A 22,886-nucleotide genomic window follows, 5' to 3' on the forward strand; every position below is an offset into this window, starting at 1 on the left:
TGCAATGTCGGGGCCAGAGAGATGACACAGTGGGCATGGTGCTTTCCTTGCACAGCTAACCTGGTCCAGCCTCCAGGACTGCATATGGCGCCCTGAGCAGCACCAGGAGTGATGCCTGAGCACCACCAGGTGTGGTCCCCAAACAAACAAACTAACGCACTGAGTGTAATTGCCAGGTTGGATCGCACAGGTCTAATAGTAAGGATGAGACTAAGGCTCAGCCTTGAAAAGCGGGTTAGAGTGGATGGTTCCAGCCACGGGAGGTAGTGTTTGGGTCGTTGAGAAGTCTTCTAGTCTAGCTTCTCTACCTGGCTGTGGAAGCAAGCGCAAGATAATTGCTGAGCCATTGTAGACTACAAACTAGTGAGCCACTACAAACTAGTGAGCCATTCTCCTAGAGTATCCCCTCAGATTTTCCAAACTTTCCGAACTTGCATCATCATCATCATCATCATCATCATCATCATCATCATCATCATCCTGTTGATTGTCAATTTTCTCAAGTGGTCTCAGTAACGTCTCCATTCGTCCTAGCCCTGAGATTTTAGAAGTCTTTCTTTACTCGTCCTTCCCAATGGTGCCACATTGGAGGCTCTTTCAGGGTCAGGGGAATGAGACCCAGCATTGTTACTGGTTTTGGCATATGAATATGCTACAGGGAGTTTGCCAGGCTCTCCCATGCGGGCAGGAAACTCTTGGTAGCTTGCCAGGTTCTCCCAGAGGGAGAACTAGGCTATAAGATGATTTTCTGCCAAACTTGCATACTGGTATTTATTTGTTTATTTTACTGGAGGCAGGGTTGAGTCACAACCCTGGACACCCAGGAAAATGGGCGTCCAGGAGCTACTCCTGGCTCTGTGCTCAGGGATCACTCCTGGCTGTTCTCATGGACCCTAGACATTGCTGGGATCAGGATCCATCCCAAATAGTTGGTGCAAAGTGAGTGCCTCAACACCCTGCCCCGTCTCTCTGGCCCCGTGTAGTTTCCTGTCCTTCCACCTTGACATACAGAGATGGCGAGAAACAGCGTCTGTGAAATACTTGCCTGTTTCTCTCGTCAAATACGGGGACTGAGTTTCCTGACAGGAGGCTAGGGGTGGGGGTTGCAGTTCCCATGCGAGTCAAAGGGTGGGCGCCAGAAGCCGCCTTCCCTGTTCTGAACCCGAACCCTCTGTCAGAGCTTGCAGGGGGGCCTTCCAGGGGCCTGGGTGGGCCGGTGGGTGTGGGGCACTGCCAGGCCAGCACTGGGGAGGGTGTTAGTCACGGTCTCCTCAAGGAAAACCATGTGTTTCAGGAAACAATTCTGAATCACCTTATTTTGGTTCTGCCTGAGTCCATGTGCTGTGAACGCCTAACAGCTGTTGGCTTCCGGTTCTGCCCATTTCCTCAGGGGGGCCTCGTCTTTGGGGTGCTTATTAGGACGAGGAGTGCAGCCTGAGGAGCAGGCACTGGGGTCTCTCTGAGGACCACCCACCGCCGGGCCCTGTCCACAGAGCATGCGGTGTGCCATGTGCCCAACAGGCCGGCAGGTCCGAGGCAGCATTCGTTGTGGGGCGGCTCCTTGGTGGCTGCCGTTGAGCTGTGGGGGCACTGGGCCGTCCCGCCGTCTCTCACGGCCTTAAGCTTCCCAGGCGCGGCCCCCTCCGTCTGCCCGGGTGAGCCGGGCACCCACAGCTGGGAGAGGTCGCTGGTGCCCCCACACTGCTGTCTGGCCGCCCCCTGGTCCCTGCAGCTCATTCTGTTCCTGCTTGGTAGATTTCGCGGCAAGAAAAGAACCCAGAGAACTAGCTCTGTCCCGTGATCGCTCCCGTCCACTGTGTTACATTAAGCCTTCTTGCTGTCCACGTCTCGTGTGCTTTGTTGCCCCGTTTTACTGAGAAATCGCACCCATTACTGTGTCAGCCTAAGGCCTGCAGCATGGAAGTTTGATTCAAACATATTGTGCCCGTGTCCATTTTTTGTTGTGGGGGTACAGAAGGTGTGTCTTCAGATTGTCTACATATTTGTGTGTCAGTGGCTTTTTGGTTTGGTTTGGATTTGGGGCCGCGCCTGACTGTGCACAGGGCTTACGCCTGGCTTTGCACTCAGGGATCACTCCTGGTGGTGATCCGGGAACCTCACGGGGTACCAGGGATCAAACCAGGCCGGCCGCATGCAAGGCACGTGCCCAAACCGCTGTGCTCTCTCCAGTCCCTAGGCTACGCATTTCCGAGCACTGTCTCCGCCTGTTTTCCTGCAGCCTCGCTCCCGTGTTTCATTTCCCAGCTGTGCTCACTTTTTTTTCCCTTAAACCCATATCTGGTCACACCCAAGAGCACCACAACAGCCTGTGACTCTCCAGAGTTGTCACAGCTGATGGGTTTTTCTTCTCCTCACAGCCCTTGACCATGACAGATGTGACCAGCACACGGATTGCTACAGCTGCACGGCCAACACGAATGACTGCCACTGGTGCCCGGACCACTGCATCCCCCTGAACCACAGCTGCGCGGAGAACCAGGTCAGGAACCGTGTCCCAGGGTGCCGAGGCGGGGCCGAGGTGTGCCTGATCGTGTGACATAGGTGTCCAGGTGTACGCAGCCGGAGTTCTTTCTAAAACCTTCAGGGTTGGGTTTTAGAATTTCCCAGCTTTTCTCTTAAGAAGGGGCTGTGCTGCATGCCCGAGTTCCGGGGGTCCTGCAGCCACAGGGCTCAGGCGTGGTGGTGTAGAAGAAGCTGAGCATTCGGGCCCTGCTGTGACTGTCATGGCCAGCTTCTCTGCCCGTGCCCAGCGAGGAGGGCAAGTTAGCACTTGAGACACAGCGGGAGTCTGCTCTGTGGCGGCCGTATGATGGTGGCCGTCATGGGCTTCACGGAATTCCCTTGCCTTCTGTCTTTGCTCAGTAAAATGAATCGCTGGCCATTCATGGTGTCTTTAAAATCCGTGATGGAAGGGAAAGGTCAGGTGGCCATGCTTTGATGGCCTTGCTCAGTCACTGCCTCACCCTTTGTGGGAGGTGATGCAGTTTATGCCACGCCACCGTCCACTTGCTTGCAACACCCTTTGAAAAGCAGCAGATTCAACCTCACATTTTATCGATGAGCAGATTGAAACCCCATGGGGATTTTGGCCTGCTTTTTATTTGTTTGTTTCAAGGCCATGTCCATTGCTGTTTCCAGCTCTGCGTGGGCATCGTTCCCAGCCATGCTGGTGTGTATGTGTTGGAGGGGGGGGCGCGGGGGAAGGGTGCTGTAGTGCTGGGGGTTGAACTGGGGCCGCCAGGTGCAGGAGAAGAGCCTTAACTCCTGTTCTCTCCCTCCCGCCCGGAAGCCTGACTTCCCTTCCCTGCCACTGAAGGCTCGTCCAGAGCTCTTCACCGTTCTGCTCCTGCCGTGCTATCACTTGAGCATCATCCTGAATATTTATCTTTTTGCAGTGTGCTTCCTCAGTTGACTTTTGTTGTTTTTGGGAATCTCATTGTCTTCACTGTGAAGTCTCTATTGAATCTAAGAGAAAGGCTATTATTATTATTATTATTATCATCATCATCATCATCATCACCATCATCATCATTATTATTATTGTTATTAATTTTTTTTTTTGGTCCACTGTATTCTAGCTCTCCATCTCCAAGTATGAGAACTGCCCCAAGGATAACCCCATGTATTACTGTAACAAGAAGACCAGCTGCAGGAGCTGTGCGCTGGACCAGAACTGTCAGTGGGAGCCTCGGAATCAGGAGTGCATCGCCTTGCCTGGTAGGCCTTCCCGGGGCACCCTGGGGTTAGGGGGGGTCCAAAGACAACCGCCCTGTCCTCATCTCTGTCCACCTCCCTAATATTGTGCTGCCTGGATTGTTTTGTTTGTTGTTTGTTTATTTTGGGGGCCAAACCAGCAATGCTCAGGGGTTACTCCTGGCCCTGTACTCAGGGATCACTCCTGGTGGTGCTTGGGGGAACCATATGGGATGTCAGGGAACTGAACCAGATTTGCCACTTGCTGAGCAAGTGCCCTACCCGCTGTCCTGTCGCTCTGACCCCAGGTGCTGCCTCCGTGAGCTTAGCAGAAGGGATGAGCCCAATTTCCCCCCAGTCCTGCTTACTTCTGTTTTGGTTGTAATGTTGTATAACAGAACTAGACTCCTCCAGTCTCCGTCCCCACCGGCCTTCAAAAGTAAATGGCAGGGGGCTGGAGCAATAGCACAGTGGGTAGGGCGTTTGCCTTGCACACGGCCGACCCGGGTTCGAATCCCAGCATCCCATATGGTCCCCTGAGCACCGCCAGGGGTGATTCTTGAGTGCATGAGCCAGGAGTGACCCCTGTGCATCACCGGGTGTGACCCAAAAAGCAAAAAAAAAAAAAAAAAAGTAAATGACAGTGTCATCCTCTGCTGTTCTGGAGAATTAGTGACAGCTCGGCTCTGTTGTCAAGTGTGCTTCATCACTGCACGCGCGCGTGCGCGCACACACACACACACACACACACACACACACACACTGTGCCAGCTGTTGCATCTCAAAAGCAGTCGTGTCATCCACACGACTTCTGGGTCTTCTGGGTACTCCTGCGGAGTGGAGGTGACACCGGGGCTGGGTAGTCAGGAGTACCTTCAGCGGCGAGGGGGGCAGCGCCTCTCTCTGCAGCCCCAGTAGGCCCCAGTGCCTGGCGCTCTTGAGGTTTGGGGTGATCAGCTGAGACCGCTGACCCGCTGACCCTGAGACCCGCTGCCACGACCCAAACTGGAATGTGTCTCTGTGCTCCTCAGCCCAGCTCCCGGGGATCTTGCTTAGAGGCAGATTCAGGGCCGGGGTCATGCCCCCCGCCTGCATTTTAACAAGCATTCACGCAGGCACATTTTCCGGAGCATGGCCTCAGTTGCTCTCGATCATTCCTTTCCCAGGGTGGTGCCTGCCGTTCACTCGCCCACTGGGAGTCGCTGTGGATCATACCCCCAGCTTGAGGGAAGCCGCCTCCCTAAGTTGTGGAAAGAAATCTTTCCACGTCTTTTTTGAGCTGTTTCTGTGCTTGCTTCTTGCCTCCCCCATGTGAGAACAGCACAGTCTTGGCCCCTTTGTTCCCTTGCACACCCATTTCCACCCTCCTTTCCTGCGGTGCCCTCTGGCACGTGTTTGCATCGTTCTGCTCTCGCACGTTTATTGCACTTATTGCGTGTCCCAATACATGTCTTTAATTTCTGTTGTTTTTTTTTTCTCCTGATCCAGAAATGTGACTGGTAAACATTTTTCAAATTCTGACATGGTATCTTTGATGCTTTGTGATGTTTTCTCGTGCCCTCATTCATCACATCCTGCCATTCAGATCACAGAATAGGCTTCCGGGAATTGCCACTGGTAATAGAGCCCTTTGTGTGATTTCTAAAACGTTTTGTTTCCCTCCACCTTCCTCCCTCTACAAAAGAAAATATCTGCGGCATTGGATGGCATTTGGTTGGAAACTCATGTCTGAAAATCACGACCGCCAAGGAGAACTACGACAACGCTAAACTGTCCTGCCGGAGCCACAGTGCCTTCCTGGCTTCTCTCACAACCCAGAAGAAGGTCGAATTTGTCCTGAAGCAGCTGCGAACAATGCAGTCCTCGCAGAGCATGGTGAGTCTCAGTGTCTGACACCTGCCTTCCTCCTGAGGACACGAGTCCAGCTGGCCTGTGATGTGCTCGGTAGGCGGGCGCTGGCATGCGCAGAGTAAGGGGCTGGGAAACGCACGGGCAGATTCTCTGCCTCTGGCACTGCTGTTTTTGGTCTGAAAACTCAATATTTGGGGCCAGAGAGATAGTACAGGGGCTAAGGCACTTGCCTTACATGAGGCCAACCCAGGTCCAATCCCCAGCACTGTAAAAGGTTCCCCAGGCACCAACAGGAGTGACCCCTGAGCACTGAGCCACAAGTAAGCCCTAAGCATTGCCAGTTTGGCCCAAATCTCTCCCCTCCTCCAACAAAAACAACAGACTTTTAATATTTTATTTTTATTAGTCATGTCTGTAAATTCCTTAGACATGAATAATTGCATGCGTAAGAGCAGTAATGTCTGTTCACATACACATACCCTGGTGGCCAGAGCAGGCGCTTTCTCATCTGTTTTCTCTGCAGAGGGGGCCGGGAGCCCTGTCACTGCTGGGTTGGGCTAGTCCCCTGAGTCTGTCGGGCATTGTCACCGCGTGTAATGAGATGGAGTAGGTGTCTGTCTCTGGGCCCGGCCATGCCAGTAGGGAGGACGCCGTGTTGGGAGGTTTTGAGATCCCAGCTCCCAGGTTTTCTCCCTGTCTGTACCCCAATGCTCACAGGATTCAGAAACGAGGAGCCCCTCCCCCAGTCCCCAAGGGATAGACACATCACTACCCCGAAAGTGCTGGTATCTGTAAGAGCAGTTTCTATTCACGCTGCCTCCCACCCCCCAAGGAGGTTTCTCTGCCTCTCAAAAATCCTTACCCTGCAAAGCAGTGTTTTTAATGTCAAGAACACAAGCCATGCATCTGTCCCGCGTGAATGTTGGTACCTTGGCTGCCAGGATGGATGAGTGCCGACAGCTTTCCTCACCGAAACTCACCAGCCCCCACAAGAGGCTTGACTCTTGATGTATTAATAGGCTTCCGGCAGGAGCCTGGGCTGGGCGATGTGAATAGAGGTGTGTCAGCCACATCGGCTCCTCATAGCGTTGTCAGGGAACATGAGGTTCTCTGGCAGTTTGCATTTTTTTTATGTTTTAAAAAATTCATTCATTTTTAAAATTTTTGGTTTTGGGGCCACACCCAGCGATGCTCAGGAGTTACTCCTGGCTCTGTATTCAGGAATCTCTCCTGGCAGTGCTTTATGGGAAGCTGGGGAGTGACCCTGGGTCAGCCGTGGGCAAGGCAAGCGCCCTGTGCCCGCTGTGCTGTATCACCCTGGCCCCGGGACTTGGTCCTTGCTGTGCTAACTGAGGTGTGACTTCTGAGGGCTCCTCTCCTTGTTAATGCCCCTCCTGGAGCCCCAGGCTATGGTCCGCTGCAGGGAGATCTCGCCCTCTCTGCCCGGAGGGGGGCCTGTGTGCTCTCTAACCTAGAAGCCTGATGTGGTGGAGACTACAGCGGTTCTGAGCTGTGTCTTGTCTGTCTGTAGTCTAAGCTCACCCTGACCCCGTGGGTTGGCCTCCGGAAGATCAACGTGTCCTACTGGTGCTGGGAAGACATGTCCCCGTTCACGAACAGCCTGCTGCAGTGGATGCCATCGGAGCCCAGCGACGCGGGCTTCTGTGGGATCCTGTCGGAGCCCAGCATCCGGGGCTTGAAGGCTGCCACGTGCATCAACCCCCTCAACGGCAGCGTCTGCGAAAGGCCTGGTGAGGACAGGGCGGGGGACAGTGCCGGCGGGGGGGAGGGGGAGTCACTGAAAGGTGCCCGGGGGTGGGGGTGGGAGGTTCCCCCCATCCACCGCGGAGATGTGTGAGATACTCATGATAAACCGATGCAGTATGGATTTCAAGTGTAGAAGGCAGAGGATGAGTCAGGATTTTAAAAGAAATGGAAGGAAATTGTCTATGTGAAAACTCCGCAGTGGAAGCAGAACCAGAGACTAACTCCAGTAGCAGTGAGGCAGCTTTGTGTACGCAGAAAGGCCTGAGAATTGTTTGCATGGTAAATGGTGGAAGAAGGAACCAAAAAAAATGCAAAAAGAAAAAAGAAAATTGCTTCCCTTACCTTCCCCCCCACCCAAGATTAGGACTGCGTGCAGGGCCCGAGGACTGGAGAGGCTTGTTACAGGGGAGCCCTAGGTTTGAGCTGTGGCTTCACGTGGTCCTCTGAGCACTGAGCTGGGAGCAGCCCTGAGAAAAATAGAAAGGCAAGCAGGCCACTTTAGGAACGGTGGACAGAAAGAGAGTCTATCAACAGGGAAAAAGGGAGAGGGCTCAGAGGGTTTGGGGCATGTCCTGCATGCAGAGGCCCTGCGTACAGTCTCTGGCACGGTCTGCCTTCCCTCCCCGAGCACTGCCTGCTTGTGGCTCTGTGGCCCCCGGCACAGCTGGACCCCAAGCGTCTAATGTCGTACCTGACACTGCTGGGCTGTAACCATCATACCTGACCAAGCATTGTCAAGAAGGACCCTGGGCTCCTAAACACTGTGTGTGTGTGTGTGTGTGTGTGTGTGTGTGTGTGTGTGTGTGTGTGTGTGTGTCTGGGTGTGTCTGGGTGTGTCTGGGTGTGTCTGGGTGTCCCACCCCTAACAAAAGCGAATTAGAGGTGCAACTGGGCTGCAGGAGGATGTTCAAGGAGCTGTCCCTCCTTACTGTTCCCTTACTGTCTTGGGTTTGGCTGTAACCATTGGAGGCTTCATTAAAGCAGTTACATGTCAGCGACACATGGGTAAGCCCAGACCAGTATCTGCCTCCTCCGGGCATCCAGCTCATAATTTTTATGTGTGTATGTATGTATGTATTTTTTTTTAAAAAAAGATCTGTGAGCTCTGGGGATGCCCGGCTGCACTGACATTAGGTCTTCTTCCAAGCAGTTGCTCCGACTCGAGACATACAGAGAGCAGCAGTACAGGGAGAACTCACAGCGCCCTCAGGACCCCCTTCAGATGTGATTCTCAATTTCTTGTGTGGGGTGGGGTGGGAGTCCGGAGCACATTAGAGAATTTCACGAGCTCCCCACTCCTTCCTCCCGAAAAATACATGGTTTTGCATATCCAGGTCATTTTTCACAGTCCTGGAGGCTAACCCTGGGCCCCTGTATTCTAAGACGCTTCTGGACATCTGCTCTTGGGGAGCGACCAGCTTGTTTTCCCATCTCTGTCCTTAATACACTTCAGGGGGGAGTGTCCTGTGTTGGGGGGCCCCGCCCCCCCCGATTGATTCTCCTCCCTTCAGTGTCACTGAGTCCCGCTTGAGGGCCCAGTCACAGCCGCGGGCACTGACGCACGCGTGGCTCTCGTCCGCAGCCAACCACAGCGCCAAGCAGTGCCGGACCCCGTGTGCCCTGCGGACGGCCTGCGGCGAGTGCACGAGCGGCAGCTCCGAGTGCATGTGGTGCAGCAACATGAAGCAGTGCGTGGACTCCAACGCCTACGTGGCCTCCTTCCCGTTCGGCCAATGCATGGAGTGGTACACCATGAGCAGCTGCCCCCGTAAGTGCCACGTGGGCGCCGGGCACGTAGGGCCACCCGGGGGATGGGCAGTGACACTTTCCAAGGGGAGGCGCAGTCGACCAGACCAGACTTGATCGTCGGCTGACGCCTGTCCAGAGACAGTGCTCTGAAACCCTGGTTAGGTCAAGACAGGCTCAGTGACACAGAGAAGAGAAGTGAACGTAGGCTAGACCCCGAGAGCCCAAGTTCAGGTGCCCGACTTCTGTATCACGCCAGTCAGGTTACGTCTCTGGGTTCATCCTCACTCATAAACTCTGTACTTCCTGCTGCCTCTTAACAGCAGGAGGTTTACAGTAAAGAGCCTGTAATGTTGGTTCTGCCATTAAAAGAATTTTGAGGGGGCTGGGGCGATAGCACAGCGGGTAGGGCGTTTTGCCTTGCATGCGGCCAACCCGGGTTCTATTCCCAGCATCCCATATGGTCCCCTGAGCACTGCCAGGAGTAATTCCTGAGTGCAGAGCCAGGAGTAACCCCTGTGCATCGCCGGGTGTGACCCAAAAAGCCAAAAAAAAAAAAAAAAAAAAAGAATTTTGACTCCCAGGTGTGGTCTGTTAAAGAAAAAAGATACTTTAAATGTAGTGAGTCCAGGGCCAAGGAGATAGGTCAATGGTTAGAGCGCATGCCTGGAGTGCACAGGGCCCCGGGTTCGATCCCAAGCATCTCAAGATCTCCCACCACCTCCAGCTCTTACCCTGGTGGCCCCAGCACTTCTGGGGAGACCCTCCACCACTCCCAATTAAAAAATTCTTAAAAATACAGTGACTCTAAATCTGTGTGTAACCGTGAATTGCAACCTGTGGGCTTTTTGGCTTTCTTTTTTTCCAGCTGAAAATTGTTCCGGCTATTATACCTGCAGTCATTGCTTGGAGCAGCCAGGCTGTGGCTGGTGCACGGACCCCAGCAACACTGGCAAGGGGAAGTGCATCGAAGGCTCCTCAAAAGGACCCGTGAAGATGCCCTCGCGAGCACCAACGGGCAGCCACTACCCACAGCCCATCCTCAACTCCAGCATGTGTCTGGAGGACGGCAGATACAACTGGTCTTTCATTCAGTGCCCAGGTACAGTGCCCGGACTCTCCAAAATCAAGTGTTTTTCTACCAGTTTACAAAGAAGAAATATTTTGAAAGTGATGTTGTATAGAATTTCTTTCAGAGAAAAAAACAACAGTAACAAGGGCTGGAATGACAGTGCAGCGGGTAAGGCGCTTGCTTTGCATGCGGCTCACCTGGGTTTGATCCCCAGCACCCCATGGGGTCCATCACCTGAGTACCAGAAGTGAATCCCGAGTAGAGAGCCCGGAGAAAGCCCTGAGCATCACCAGATGAGGTCCAAAAACCAAAGCAAAGAAGGAGAAAAAATAAAAAACTAGTTACTTCATTTTAGGAGAATAAGTTTTATGTGAAAAATATTTTTTACTGTCAGTAATGAAAATTCTGAGACCGTCCTGCCTTAGGATACAGGCGTCTCAACTCCTTTTGCTGCCAGATTGACTTTATCTGCAATAGAATTTTTGGAAACTCCTTAATAGTTAAAGAATTTCTTGGTTCTTTTGGTAGCACCTTTTCCTCTTATCTTAGTTGTGTCTTGCTGTGTCCTCCTTGTCCTGTATAATTTCCAGAGTTTCCATTTAAAGGGGAAGAGAGAGACATTTTCAGCTGTGAGTCAGGCTGCAGATGTTACTTGGGACTCAGCTTCGAGCGTCCGGCTTGATGTGTGATGCTTTGTCTGCCGCTCCCTCCTGCCTGTCTCCAAGGAACAGCATTGCATATCCCACACATCTCCAGTAATTGGGCATAGCCGGTGCTCGAGAGTCACGGCAGGTGTTTTAGTTGCAGTGTAGACGTAGGGCAGCTCAGGTACTGGGATGGGATAAGCCAACAGATGGGTAAGTGGAGTTGGTGTGGGATGAACAGTTGCCACGTCAGTGGGGAAAAAGCAGCACCCAAGACAGAGTGGAGCCCACGAGGCTCAGAGGTGGAGTAGGCGCCTTGCCTGTGTGAAACCCCCGCTGGGATCGCTGGCAGCACTCCGAGAAGGCAGCTCTGGAGGACCCAGGGCCCTGTCTGCAGGAGTCAAGCCTCCCCCCAGGTTGCGGGAACCCTGGAGGTGAGCCAGAGTCTGCCCCGTGGTCTGTAGCTGTCTGGACAGTCCAGGCTGCGTGTGGCTCTCGAGCTGTACACGCCTCGATGCCTCTGTTTTTGTTTTTTTTGTTTTTTTTTTTTGCATCACACCTGGCGATGCACAGGGGTTACTCCTGGCTCTGCACTCAGGAATCACCCCTGGCCATGCTCAGGGGACCATATGGGATGCTGGGATTCGAACCCGGGTCGGCCGCGTGCAAGGCAAACGCCCCACCCGCTGTGCTATCGCTCCAGCCCCACGCCTCGATGCCTCTGGGCTCTCCGTTATCCCATGCTGGGGAATGTTGACGTATAATGCTGGAGCCTTTTCTCATAAATGAAAAATTAGAGCAAGCTAATCATTGGAATGTATGGGAATGGTTTAATAGTTTACTTTTTTTCTTTCTTTCTTTTTTTTTGGGGGGGGGGCTTTTTGGGTCACATGGCAATGCACAGGGGTCACTCCCGGCTCGGCTCATGCACTCAGGAATTACTCCTGGCGGTGCTCAGGAGACCATATGGGATGCTGGGAATCAAACCCAGTTCGGCCCGCTGTGCTATCGCTCTGGCCCCAATAGTTTACTTTCGTGGAATCATTCAGCCATGTGAAGTTTTGTTAGTGCAGCCTAGGGCTCATTCTTTGTGTGGGAGGCCCAGATGGGGTCCCCAGCACTCCATCTGCCTAGTGGTCCAAGCACTGTCAGGAGGAATCCCCCACAACCTCCAAACCCCAAGTCAAATCTAGTCCCAGAGCAGCACATGCTTCTACATAAACATTTTCCAATGGGCCAGAGCGAGAGCACAGCAGGTAGGGCATTTGCCTTGATACGGCCGACCCTGGTTCGATTCCCAGCATCCCATATGGTCCCCCAAGCACCTCCAGGAGTAATTCCTGAGTGCAGAGTCAGGAGTAACCCCTGAGCATCGCTGGGTGTGATCCCCTCCTCCCCGAAAAAAAAAAAAAACATTTTCTAATGAAGTGACAGGTGGAAGAGTGTACATAATTGCAATTTAAGTTAACAAATTTAAATGCTAACCTGAACACAACTCTGTCAGTTGTAGAAAAATGCCAGTTCTGAATAGTGATACCCGGTAGAATTGCATATTGTTTTCCCTCTTATGTGTTTCAAGTCTACATTCATGAGATGGTATTATTTTTATAACTAACAACGAAAATTTTTAAATGCCTTCAGACTTTCATCTTGCTGTGATATATTTCTTTTTTTCTTTTTTCTTTTTTCTTTTTGGGTCACACCCAGCGATGCTCAGGGGTTACTCCTGGCTTTGCACTCAGGAATTACTCCTGGCGGTGCTTGGGGGACCATATGGGATGCCGGGGATCGAACCCAGGTCGGCCACGTGCAAGGCAAACACCCTACCCGCTGTGCTATGGCTCCGGCCCCCTTGCTGTGATATATTTCTAATTTTACCTGAGCTTGATTTTTTTTCCCCTGTGATTTTTAGTTTGGGGGCTACACCCGGCTGTGCTTAGGGTTTACTTCTGGCTCTGTCGAGAGATCACTCCTGGCAGAGTTCAGGGGACCATATATGGTGTTGGGGATCAAACCCGGCTTAGCTTGTGCAACGCAAGCGCCTTACCTGCTGTACTATTTGGCACCCTCTTTTATTCTTTGATTTTTTTTTTCCTTATCTGTCAAACTGCTTTTGTAGTTGGCCAATTTTGATATTTTTGTGCAAAGAGGCAGTAAGAACCTGAAACAGATCCTGGTGAGTAAGGTTTGGACAACTTCCTCCGCCGTCTCTGACAAGGCTTTTCTTTCAGCTTGCCAGTGCAATGGCCACAGCAAATGCATCAATCAGAGCATCTGTGAGAAGTGTGAGAACCTGACCACAGGCAAGCACTGTGAAACCTGCATCTCCGGCTTCTACGGGGACCCCACCAATGGAGGGAGGTGTCAGCGTAAGTCCCATCCGTCCGTCCGTCCGTCTCGTTGGCCACACACTGGCCAGGCCACGGCTCTTATTTGGCCTGACTGTCCTCAGAGGTTATGAGAGGATTTGTGGTTTTTTGATCCAGCATTCTTCAGCCGTCCTCCTCTGGAGCCCAGCTGAGCCGGGAGAGCGTGGGCAGAGCTGCCAGGTGTCAGGGTAACGGGGTAAAGCAACCAGCCCCACGCGGGCCGAGTCTTCCGTCCCTCACTGCAGCAAGGGCAGGTGGGCTGACGCTGATGGGGCGCCCGCTCCTCTCCTTCCACTCTCCCTGGGAGGGGTCAGCCCAGACCCACTGTGGGTGGTGAGCTCCCCAGTGAGGGGGACGGAATGAGACGCCCCCATCAAGAACTTTTATGGACCTTGAGGTTTCAGGGAGTGTGGGAGGGAAGGGCTAGGAGTGGAAAAGTACCGGCGACTGAATCAGAATGAACAGAGTGTCTCTCAGGGCTCAGCGGCGGCCTGGGGCACCCAGCAGTGAAAGACAGTTTCCAGGGTGCCCCTGGAAACCTCAGACATTGAGTGCAACCTCCCCCAGCTGTGTGAGTGATAGGGGAGCAGCTGGCCACCCCTGCAAATAGAAGGGCGGGTTTTACTAACTGCTGCTGAAACTCAGTTGTTGTACAATTGTTAAAACTCTGAATACAAGGCATCCAGTGTATGATGATTTTGTTTTCTGATCTTAGGTTTTATAAGTGATCACTTTCATGCAAACTAGTGTTTTTTTCTTTACTGTCCCCATTTTTCCCATGAATGTTAATGGGGCTTTGCCAGTGCATTGCCCCATTCAAGGTGAAAGGGAATGTGCATTGCTCCGTTCCAGGTGCTTAGTCACGTAAATAGAATCAGAATAGCTATCAGATATGTGTGGGAGCATGAGATACTCAAACATGCACTCAGTTCATCAAGTCTTGTTTTACTCTTTGGAGTCACAAAATGAGACAGTGGTAGCTTGCCAGAGAGGAAGGAAGCTCATCCCTCTTGCCGGGCATGTCGTGCTCAGTGCCGCGTGTCAGGCCCTGCTCTGACCAAAGCAGTGTTTCCCGCCCGGGCTAGCATCTGCGCTGTAGAGATGTGCTTTCACAGATTGTCAGTACTCTCCACTGAAGGCATTAGGAAAAAAGGTGGTCTTAAAATAAGCAGTCGGGTGGAGTTCATGCCCAATTCAGTCAGCTTAATCAATGGCTAAATAGCAGTACTCCTACATTAAATACATACATATATGTGTGTGTGTGTATATATATATATATATATATATATATATATATATATATATATATGCAGTCAGGGCCAGAGCAATAATAAAAAATAATAATAAAAATAATAAAAAAGCCAGTAGAGAGTTTGCCTTGCACGCAGTCAACCTGGGTTCGATTCTCAGCACCCCATAGGGTCCCCTGAGCCCTGCCAGGAGTGATCCCTGACCTCAGAGGCAGGAGGAAGCCCTAAGCACCTCCCAGTGTGACCCAAAAACAAAAATAGAGAAAGTGCTGTGACAGCTTGAGGAGGGTGGGGACCAGAGTAGTTTCCGCCCAGGCTGAGGTGGCCTGGCACAGGGAGTCTGGAGCAGCTTCGCGCCCTGGGACTCCCACCAAGTGGTCCCCGGCATGAAGCGAAACAGCCGCAGTGGAGAAAGTGCTGCAGCCTAGGTGGCCCATGTGCAACCAGGCCATCTTCCCTCCAGGGAAGGCTCGGGTGGCTCCAGGGGCCCGGGACCACCTGTGCCCACCCCCGGGCAGTGCCTGCACAGCAGGGATGCTTCAGAAGCGTTCGTGATTGAGCAGGAGGCGTGGAAGGGTGGGAAAGTCCTCCAGAGGCGTGGTCATTCCCGATGGCCGCAAGACAGGCGATAGGACATGGGTAGGGCACTTGCCCTTGCATGCTGCAATTCAGGTTCGATCCCCATATGGTCCCCTGCGCACCACCAGGAGTTAATTCCTGAGGACAGGGCCAAAAGTTAGCCCTGAGCATCACCAGGTGTGACCCAAAAACAAACCAAAAAAAGTCGACTCTGACCCATTTAAGGTTTTCCCTTCTATCCATGCTTCCTGTCAGTTCCAACTCAGCTACTCTCACTCTTTTTTATTTGGTGGGGGTTGAGGAGTGGGCTTGGGTTTTGGGTCACAGCCGGTAATGCTCAGGGATTACTCCTGGCTCTGTGCTTAAGAATCACTCCTGGCAGTGCTCAGCGGATCGTATGGGATCCCGGGAATTCAACCCAGTAACCATGTGCTGTACTGTCTCTCGGGCTCTGGCCATCACTCGTTCTGAGGGAAGCTCCCGTGACCGTCTCTCCTCTCCTCTCCAGCGTGCAGGTGCAATGGGCATGCCTCGCTGTGCAACACCAACTCGGGCAAGTGCTTCTGCACCACCAAGGGCGTCAAGGGTGACGAGTGCCAGCTGTGAGTACCATGCCCTGGGGCCCTGGGCAGGCCGTGGCGACTGCCAGCTGGGTGGGCTACTGGGTGCCACTGGGGAGAGCCGCCCTCAGTCCCAGACCTTGTGGCTTGGGGCTCTCAGCACTGCCCAGGTCGAGGCAGCTAAGCCTCTGCTCTTCCTGCTTTAACAATTCCAGCTGTCCTTGGTGGCACCCGAGCCCCACCCCGTCATGTCTGGGCCACCCTGACCTGTCTGAGGCTGCTAAACTAGCTCCGTCTGGTAAATTCGGCCTCGGGTTGATTTTCACCATGCTGAGAAAGTACCTTCCCCCCCACCCCCCCGCACGCCGCAAAAACAACTGTTGTGAGAGATGGCCTTTGGGACCTAGTTGTATTTGGCATTTTGGTTGCCTGTGACTTTGGATGCAACCCTTCTTGTTCTAGCGTATTCTTTCAGTGTGTCTGGTGCCTTCCAAGGAAGAGTTTGGGGACACAGAAAGAGTGGTTAAAAGCTGTCAGATATGAAGCAGCCTCGATCAGTTGTATATTTCTTAAAGAATCCTGGTAGTCATATCCCAAGCGGGTGTCCAGAGGGGAGCTACTGTGTCTCTGTGTGTATCACGTTTTGCACCAGTGTAAAGATTTGTGGGTTTCATGCAGCCTAGAGACAAAACATTACTGCAGCAAAACCTAATCAAAGGCTCTGTAGAACTTTTGAAACAAGGCTCCTTGAAAAGGAAAAATGTTACAGAGTAACAGTGGCCACTCCTGCCTCAGGGCATACAGGAAAGACAGGAGAAGCCAGTCCAGTGAAAGCTTTTTAAGAAGTTTTAGAGAGAAGGAAGTGCCACAAATCCCCCTGGACTAAAGGATTTGTCATCGTTAGTTTAGAATCTGGCTTGTGAGGATGTATTTGGGCACATCTCCCAGATGTGGGTGACCATGGAGTGCGCGTGTCTGTGGCACGTATTTTTGAGTCGGCAGTCAGCAGAGTTACTGGCGGCTGACGCGTGAGTCCCCCGATGGGGAGACTGTGAGTGTGCCAGCTCCCCCTGCTTGCAGTTTACTTCGAAGAATCTGCTCAGTTATATGAAAGTGAACGGTGTTGTAGGTAATGGGAAATTTCTTCATTCCCCCCTAGGTGCGAGGTTGAAAATCGGTACCAAGGGAACCCCCTCAAAGGCACCTGCTACTGTAAGTGTTCTCCCTAATTTTTATTTGTGTGGAAAGCAGGCTTGTTTAGTCAAACTTCCTTTTTTTTTCTTTAACTTTGTTTGAAAACAGTCAGTTAGTAGGAGTGGAACCATCCCCTCATTTAAGGTGTTTATATTCTTTTGGGTTTTCCATAGATGAACTCTATTTTTAGCAACTTTTATTTTATGGGGACAAGTGGGGAGGGGCAGGGCAGGGAAGAGACACACCCAGCAGTATTAAGGGCTTACTCCTGGCTCTGCACTAAGAAATCACTCCTGGCAGGGCTCAGGGGACCATGTGCCGGGGATTGAACCCAGACCAGCCACATGCGAAGCAAGTGCCCTACCTGCTATAGTTTCACCAGCCCGTTTTCAGCAACTTCAGCTGTGGTTGTCCTTTATGTTATTCTCCACAGATATTAGGGAAAAAGAGAGAGAGAGAACAACCTCTGGCATTCTTTCTTTGTGTTTGTTCCCTTGGAACAAACTATATTTATTGGCCACTACCTAGGTGGTTGAGGACCTCCAGGGCTGTACCCCCCCACCCCATCCTGTGCTTGGGGAGTCGTGTGGGGCTGTGTATTGAATTTGAGCATGCAAGGCAGCCCCCCTGGCCCCTCAGCTCTCTCCCTGTCTTTCGAAAATAAGATACCAAGACCTGCAGTCCTTGCCCCAGGACTGGAGGCAGTTATTTTTCTGTAGAGTCTTGGTTCTATTTATATTCACTTACAACTTCATCTCCTTAAATCTATTCAGTTAATACTTGTAAGTGACTTATGTTGGAGGTAAAATCTCAGCCATGGCATTATGTAAGGAGGGGCTTGGGGCCCAAGAGATGGTGCAGGGGCTACAGTGCTTGTCTTGCATGCAGCCAACCTTGATTCAACCCCTGGCACCACATGGTCACCCAGGCATTGCCAGGGAAGACTCCACACACACAGATTCGGGGACTAGCCTCAGAGCATCACTGGGTGTGCCCCCCCCCACACACACACAATTTTCTTTGTTTTATGTTTGTTTGTTTTTGTTTTTTCTTTTTGGGTCACACCCAGGGATGTACAGGGGTTACTCCTGGCTCATGCCCTCAGGATTTAGCCCTGGCGGTGCTCGGGGGACCATATGGGATGCTGGGAATGGAACCCAGGTTGGCTGCTTGCAAGGCAAACGCCCTACCCGCTGTGCTATCTCTCCAGCCTCCACACACTTTTCTTTGAAAAAGAAAGAAAGGAAGAGGAGGAAGGAGGGAGGGAAAGAGGGAGCAGGGACCCACCCTTCCTCTGGTTAATCCTGCCCCAAAAGTACTGATACTGCCCATGGACTTGATTTCCTTTGAAAAATCTCCTAGCCCTAGATAGAGATGATCCAAGTACTTTACTTACTTGAGTTTTTGAGAAAATCAGCCTGGATTTGTAATTTTTTGTTTGTTTCATTTTGAAATGAGCATTTCTTTCTTTGCATAGATACTCTCCTCATCGATTACCAGTTCACCTTCAGCCTGTCCCAGGAAGATGACCGTCACTACACCGCCATCAATTTTGTGGCTACACCTGATGAAGTAAGATTTTAAGTGTTCTTTGGTTTGAATTTCTGCTTACTTTTCCTTGTCGTTTTGGACAGAAACACTGTCTTACCTGTGCTTTTCAGAATGGAGTACACACGGTGAGACTGACAGGTAGAGGGAAGAAATGACTGACACCAAGTCGCCCCTCCCAAACTTGGTGTGTCCATCACAGCCCACAGAGGAGAGGAGATGCGTCCACATGGGACCTACCAACCCCACACACACACAAAGTGCTGTCGCTTCAGCCCCTCACTAAGTTTGTTTTTTTTTTTAATAAAAGGAAGGGGCCGGGAGATGGTGCGGCCATCAGGGCACATGGTGCGCCTGGTCTCCCTAGTAGTCGAAGTCCTGGGGGTCCCTGATCATCACCAGCAGGGGACGTGACGGGGCTGAGCAGCCCCAAATTCCCAGGCCTCAGCGATGAGCTGCTGACTCAGCTGGCCAAGTGTCACTGGGCGGCGTCCCCAGGGCCCCTGAGTGCCGCTCAAGCTTATGCGTGGTTTTATACTGCACAAAAGACTCAGTTATACTTTTTTCACCCAGAAGCAAGAAGTTGAAGCACTTAGTCTTCCCAGGATGTAAAAATGATTGTGCTCATTTTAGTTTAGTAAAGTGGGCACTCCTGTAATAATTCTTTTCCTTGTAATATTTCTTTTTGCGATGAAGTATAACGATAAGCTCTCGGGTCTTCTCTGGAGTTTTCTGTGTATCTTGGGGCAGAGTATATATCAGGGTTATCCATTGCCTATAAACGGTCTCTTACAAAAACTCAGGAATCTCAGGTTAATTCATCTTTCCTACGGAAAGAATAAATTGTTAGGAGTGTGCTGCCCTGGGAACTAACACGTGAGCTCTCCCTTCAGAAGGAAGGTGAGGGTTTATCAGTGAACGAGAAGATAAGCGCTTTGTGAAATTTCCAGTTTGGGGAGATCACCTTTTAAAAACAGCTATTTGAAAATGTTTTCATGGTTGTAATCCTGTGCTGCCAAAAATATTAATATCTTAAGATCTCTCCAAGTGAAGAATTTCAGTAAGAGTGGATCCATTTGTTAAAGTTAATTTGCAGGGGCCAGAGTGGTAGTGCGATGGGTAGGGTGCTTACCTTGCACACTGCCAACCCAGGTTTCATCCCGGCACCCTATATGGTCCCCCAAGCACCTTTGGGAGTAATTCCTGAGCACAGAACCAGGCATAACCCCTGAGCACCACCAGGTGTGGCCCAAAACCACAGTAAAATAAAAGTTTATTTGGAAAAAAAAAGTTATTTGACCCCCAAGAAACAGATTCGTTAACTAAATTTCAGTCAGAGTTCTCCCCGGAGCTATACCTACAGGTATTTGAGGAACCGTGAAGTACCATTTGGGGCCTAACTCATGCCTCCTTGAGTTATTTCCTTGGATCTCAGATGTGATTTTTGAAGAACCTTTTCCACTGGAGAACTTTGCACTGTCTATAAGATTAGAACTATGTAAGTTTAATTTACAGATATGTATAAGTTGATTCACTCTTCAGAACACTTGGAAATGGCTTCCCAGAAGGTAGGGAGGAGACAGATTCTCCCACCAGGTCCCAGGGTCTGATATAAGTCATTGTGCTTCTTGCTTTTTTGTGTGTTTGTGTGATTGTTTTTTGTTTTGTTTTGGGGGCCACACCCAGCAGTGCTCAGAGCTTACTCCTGGCTCAGCACTCAGGAATCACTCCTGGCAGTTCTTGGGGATGCCGGGGATCGAACCTGGGTTGGCTACATGCAAGGCAGGTGCCCTAACCACTGTACTATCTCTCTGGCACCAAGCGGATTTATATATAAGGTTCTTGCTCATGGAGTTAGGCAGCTGGGAAAGCAGAAGGCATTTTATATAAAACTCCCTCCCTGGCACTGGGGTGTTAGTCAGTGGCAGAGCACCTGCCTTGTGTGCAATAAGGCTCTGGTTTCGTCATTGGCATTGCAAAATCACTAAATAAATAATAAAAGGTACAAACTCCTTGTCCTGCCTTTGTGCCGGCAGATAGCTCATAGGACTGTTTACTGAAACCTTTGCCTCAATTCCTGGAATCTTGTGGTCCCCTGAGCACTATGCTGGGAGTAGCCACATACAATGCCAGCTGGGCCCTGGAAGAAGACCAAAATTAGTAATAAGAATTTTGGAAATAATTGAGAGTAAAAGTCTATCCATCCTTCTCACCCCCTCCTTCACCCCCGCCACTCCCCACCCACCCCTGCCCACTACCCCCTATTTCTGGGAGAAAAATGAAATTTATTTGGGGGTGTATTGTTTACTGTTAAAGGGCAAGACGTTTTTCAAAGTCTTCTGTTTTTAAGGGGTTATAAAATATCTCTTGTAATTAAGAAAATTCAAAGTGATGACATTTCATTACTGTTTCATTTTAAAATATAGAAACTTTGTGATTCATTTTCTAATTGTTTGCACTTCTTCATCAGCAAAACAGGGATTTGGACATGTTCATCAATGCCTCCAAAAACTTCAACCTCAACATCACCTGGGCTGCCAGTTTCTCAGGTAAGGCTGCAGCTGACAAAGACCCGTAGTTGTTGAGTGAGGGGCTTGGAGACAAGAGGATGTGTTAGAGACCCCCCGTGGCCACTTACCAAGCCCCATGACCCAGAGCAAGTGTGTGAGCCACACTCCAGACCGTAGGCAGGTCACTGTGAAGACAAGCGAACACAGCTTCCCTCCCGCACGTTGTATGCAGATTTGGAGAGAGTGGACCTGCCCGCGTGTGCCCAAGTGTCAGGCGTGCCCACTCGCCCTGCCCACTGATGACTGCCCTGCCAGTTCCTTTGCTGCAGTTGCCACTTGGTCACAGTCTTTTCTGCCTTTTTTTTTTTTTAATCTTAGTGTGATTCACTAAAGATGACCTATTGGGCAGGAAATCTACTGTAAAAAAATACTCTATTTTTTTAAGGGTAGGAGGGTCTAATATAATGACTAAGAATGTAGCTCAGCAGAACATTGCTAGCCAGTGGAAGTTAGTGGTTCCTACTCTTTCATGGCCAACCCGGTTCGATTCCTCGTCCCTCTCAGAGAGCCCAGCGAGCTACCGAGAGTATCCCACCTGCACGGCAGAGCCTGGCAAGCTCCCCATGGTGTATTCGATATGCCAAAAACAGTAATAACAAGTCTCACAATGGAGATGTTACTAGTGCCCGATCGAGCAAATCGATGAACAACGGGACGACAGTGCTACAGTGCCACTCTTTCATGGCTGTGTTTGGGGTGGAGGTGAGGGAGTTGCAAGAATTTCCAGAAACGTTATTCTAGCTAAGGGCACAGGCATGTCATGAGATTGCCTCAGATACTAAACCCACTTCTCACTACTGGCAGGGCAAGAGTCAGGCCACTTCTTTCACTGAACCCATTTCCCAGTTGTAAATGAGCATAAAAAGAAGGTATTTGGAGCGAAGAGGGAGGGAAGGGAGAGGGGGGAAGAAGGGAAGGAGGGCTCAATCCCTGACACCCCGTGTAATTTCTCTTATTCCACCAGGAGTGACCCCTGAACACAAAGCCAGGAGTAAGCCCTGAGCACCACTGGGTGTGGCTGTCCCCCAAAGAAAGAGAAAAGAAGGAAGGATTAAATGAGGTTGAGGTTATTTCTGGAACATAGTGAAGGCTTGGATAAATGATTACTATTACTAATGAGGACAGATTCTGTTCAAGTAAAAAGAGTGTACTTGAATTTATCCCTTTTTTGCCTTAACAGCCGGGACTCAAGCTGGAGAAGAAATGCCAGTTGTTTCAAAAACCAACATTAAGGAGTACAAAGATAGCTTCTCGAACGAGAAGTTTGATTTTCGCAACCACCCAAATATTACTTTCTTTGTTTACGTCAGCAATTTCACCTGGCCCATCAAAATTCAGGTAAGGAGTGCTTTTGGTTTCATGTTGACAAAGATTGTGAGGTCACTTTAATAGAGATGATATTAACTAATTTGGAACCTGGGGGAACTAAGATGCATAATTTGTAGTAGCCGGCAAAAGAATATTGCCCGATGACTACTAGAAGATAGTAACGGGAATGACTTAAATCACTCACAGAGGAAATTTGTAAATGTGTTTGAAAATAGGTTTAGCATATAATAAATTTGGTACTTACAACTGTGTATATTTCTTTATTAAGTTTATCTTGGGAGGGCCCAGAGGGATAGTCCAGCAGGGAAGGTGCACGTGGCCACTCCAAGCTTGATCCCTGCACTCAGCAAGGTGTGGCCCAAAAACCAAAAAAGGAAAAAGGAAAGATCCCCAGAGGCAGCCCCTTTAGCAGAGAACGAGCTGGAGTGTGGTGGGAGGCGTGGGGGGTGGGTCCAGCCCCCAGGGCTTGGGTCCCCGCCTGCGCTCAGCCAAGTCACGTCACCTCTTCGATGCTTTGTGCACAAAACATGATAGGGCAGGTCTGAGGGGTCAGCACTGTCCACGTGCTCCTGTCCCCTGGTGCCCTGGGCGCCAGTGCAGTTCTCGTCCAACCAAGATCCCCGGCGTGTGCTTCCGCAGTCATCCGCCACTGTGTCCTCCAGACCTTGTCTCAGCATTTTGTTTTTACCCCTT

At 50.9% G+C, this 22,886-nt stretch overlaps 1 protein-coding gene across 4 annotated transcripts in view; it reads left to right on the plus strand.

Annotated features, from left to right (window-relative positions):
- ATRN (attractin) overlaps window positions 1-22,886 on the plus strand; it is a 156,063-nt gene that overhangs the window by 90,836 nt on the left and 42,341 nt on the right. For all 4 annotated transcript variants that reach the window (XM_055133653.1, XM_055133655.1, XM_004610993.3 and 1 more), the window contains exons 13-24: window positions 2,379-2,500; window positions 3,600-3,738; window positions 5,399-5,589; window positions 7,097-7,316; window positions 8,915-9,100; window positions 9,947-10,180; window positions 13,026-13,163; window positions 15,501-15,594; window positions 16,712-16,764; window positions 18,224-18,318; window positions 20,765-20,843; window positions 22,045-22,202. In XM_055133653.1, the coding sequence (XP_054989628.1) occupies window positions 2,379-2,500; window positions 3,600-3,738; window positions 5,399-5,589; window positions 7,097-7,316; window positions 8,915-9,100; window positions 9,947-10,180; window positions 13,026-13,163; window positions 15,501-15,594; window positions 16,712-16,764; window positions 18,224-18,318; window positions 20,765-20,843; window positions 22,045-22,202 (1,709 nt within the window). The remainder of the gene's footprint in view (window positions 1-2,378; window positions 2,501-3,599; window positions 3,739-5,398; window positions 5,590-7,096; window positions 7,317-8,914; window positions 9,101-9,946; window positions 10,181-13,025; window positions 13,164-15,500; window positions 15,595-16,711; window positions 16,765-18,223; window positions 18,319-20,764; window positions 20,844-22,044; window positions 22,203-22,886) is intronic.

The sequence above is a fragment of the Sorex araneus genome, chromosome 3 (assembly GCF_027595985.1).
Source record: "Sorex araneus isolate mSorAra2 chromosome 3, mSorAra2.pri, whole genome shotgun sequence".
Taxonomy (NCBI): domain Eukaryota; kingdom Metazoa; phylum Chordata; class Mammalia; order Eulipotyphla; family Soricidae; genus Sorex; species Sorex araneus.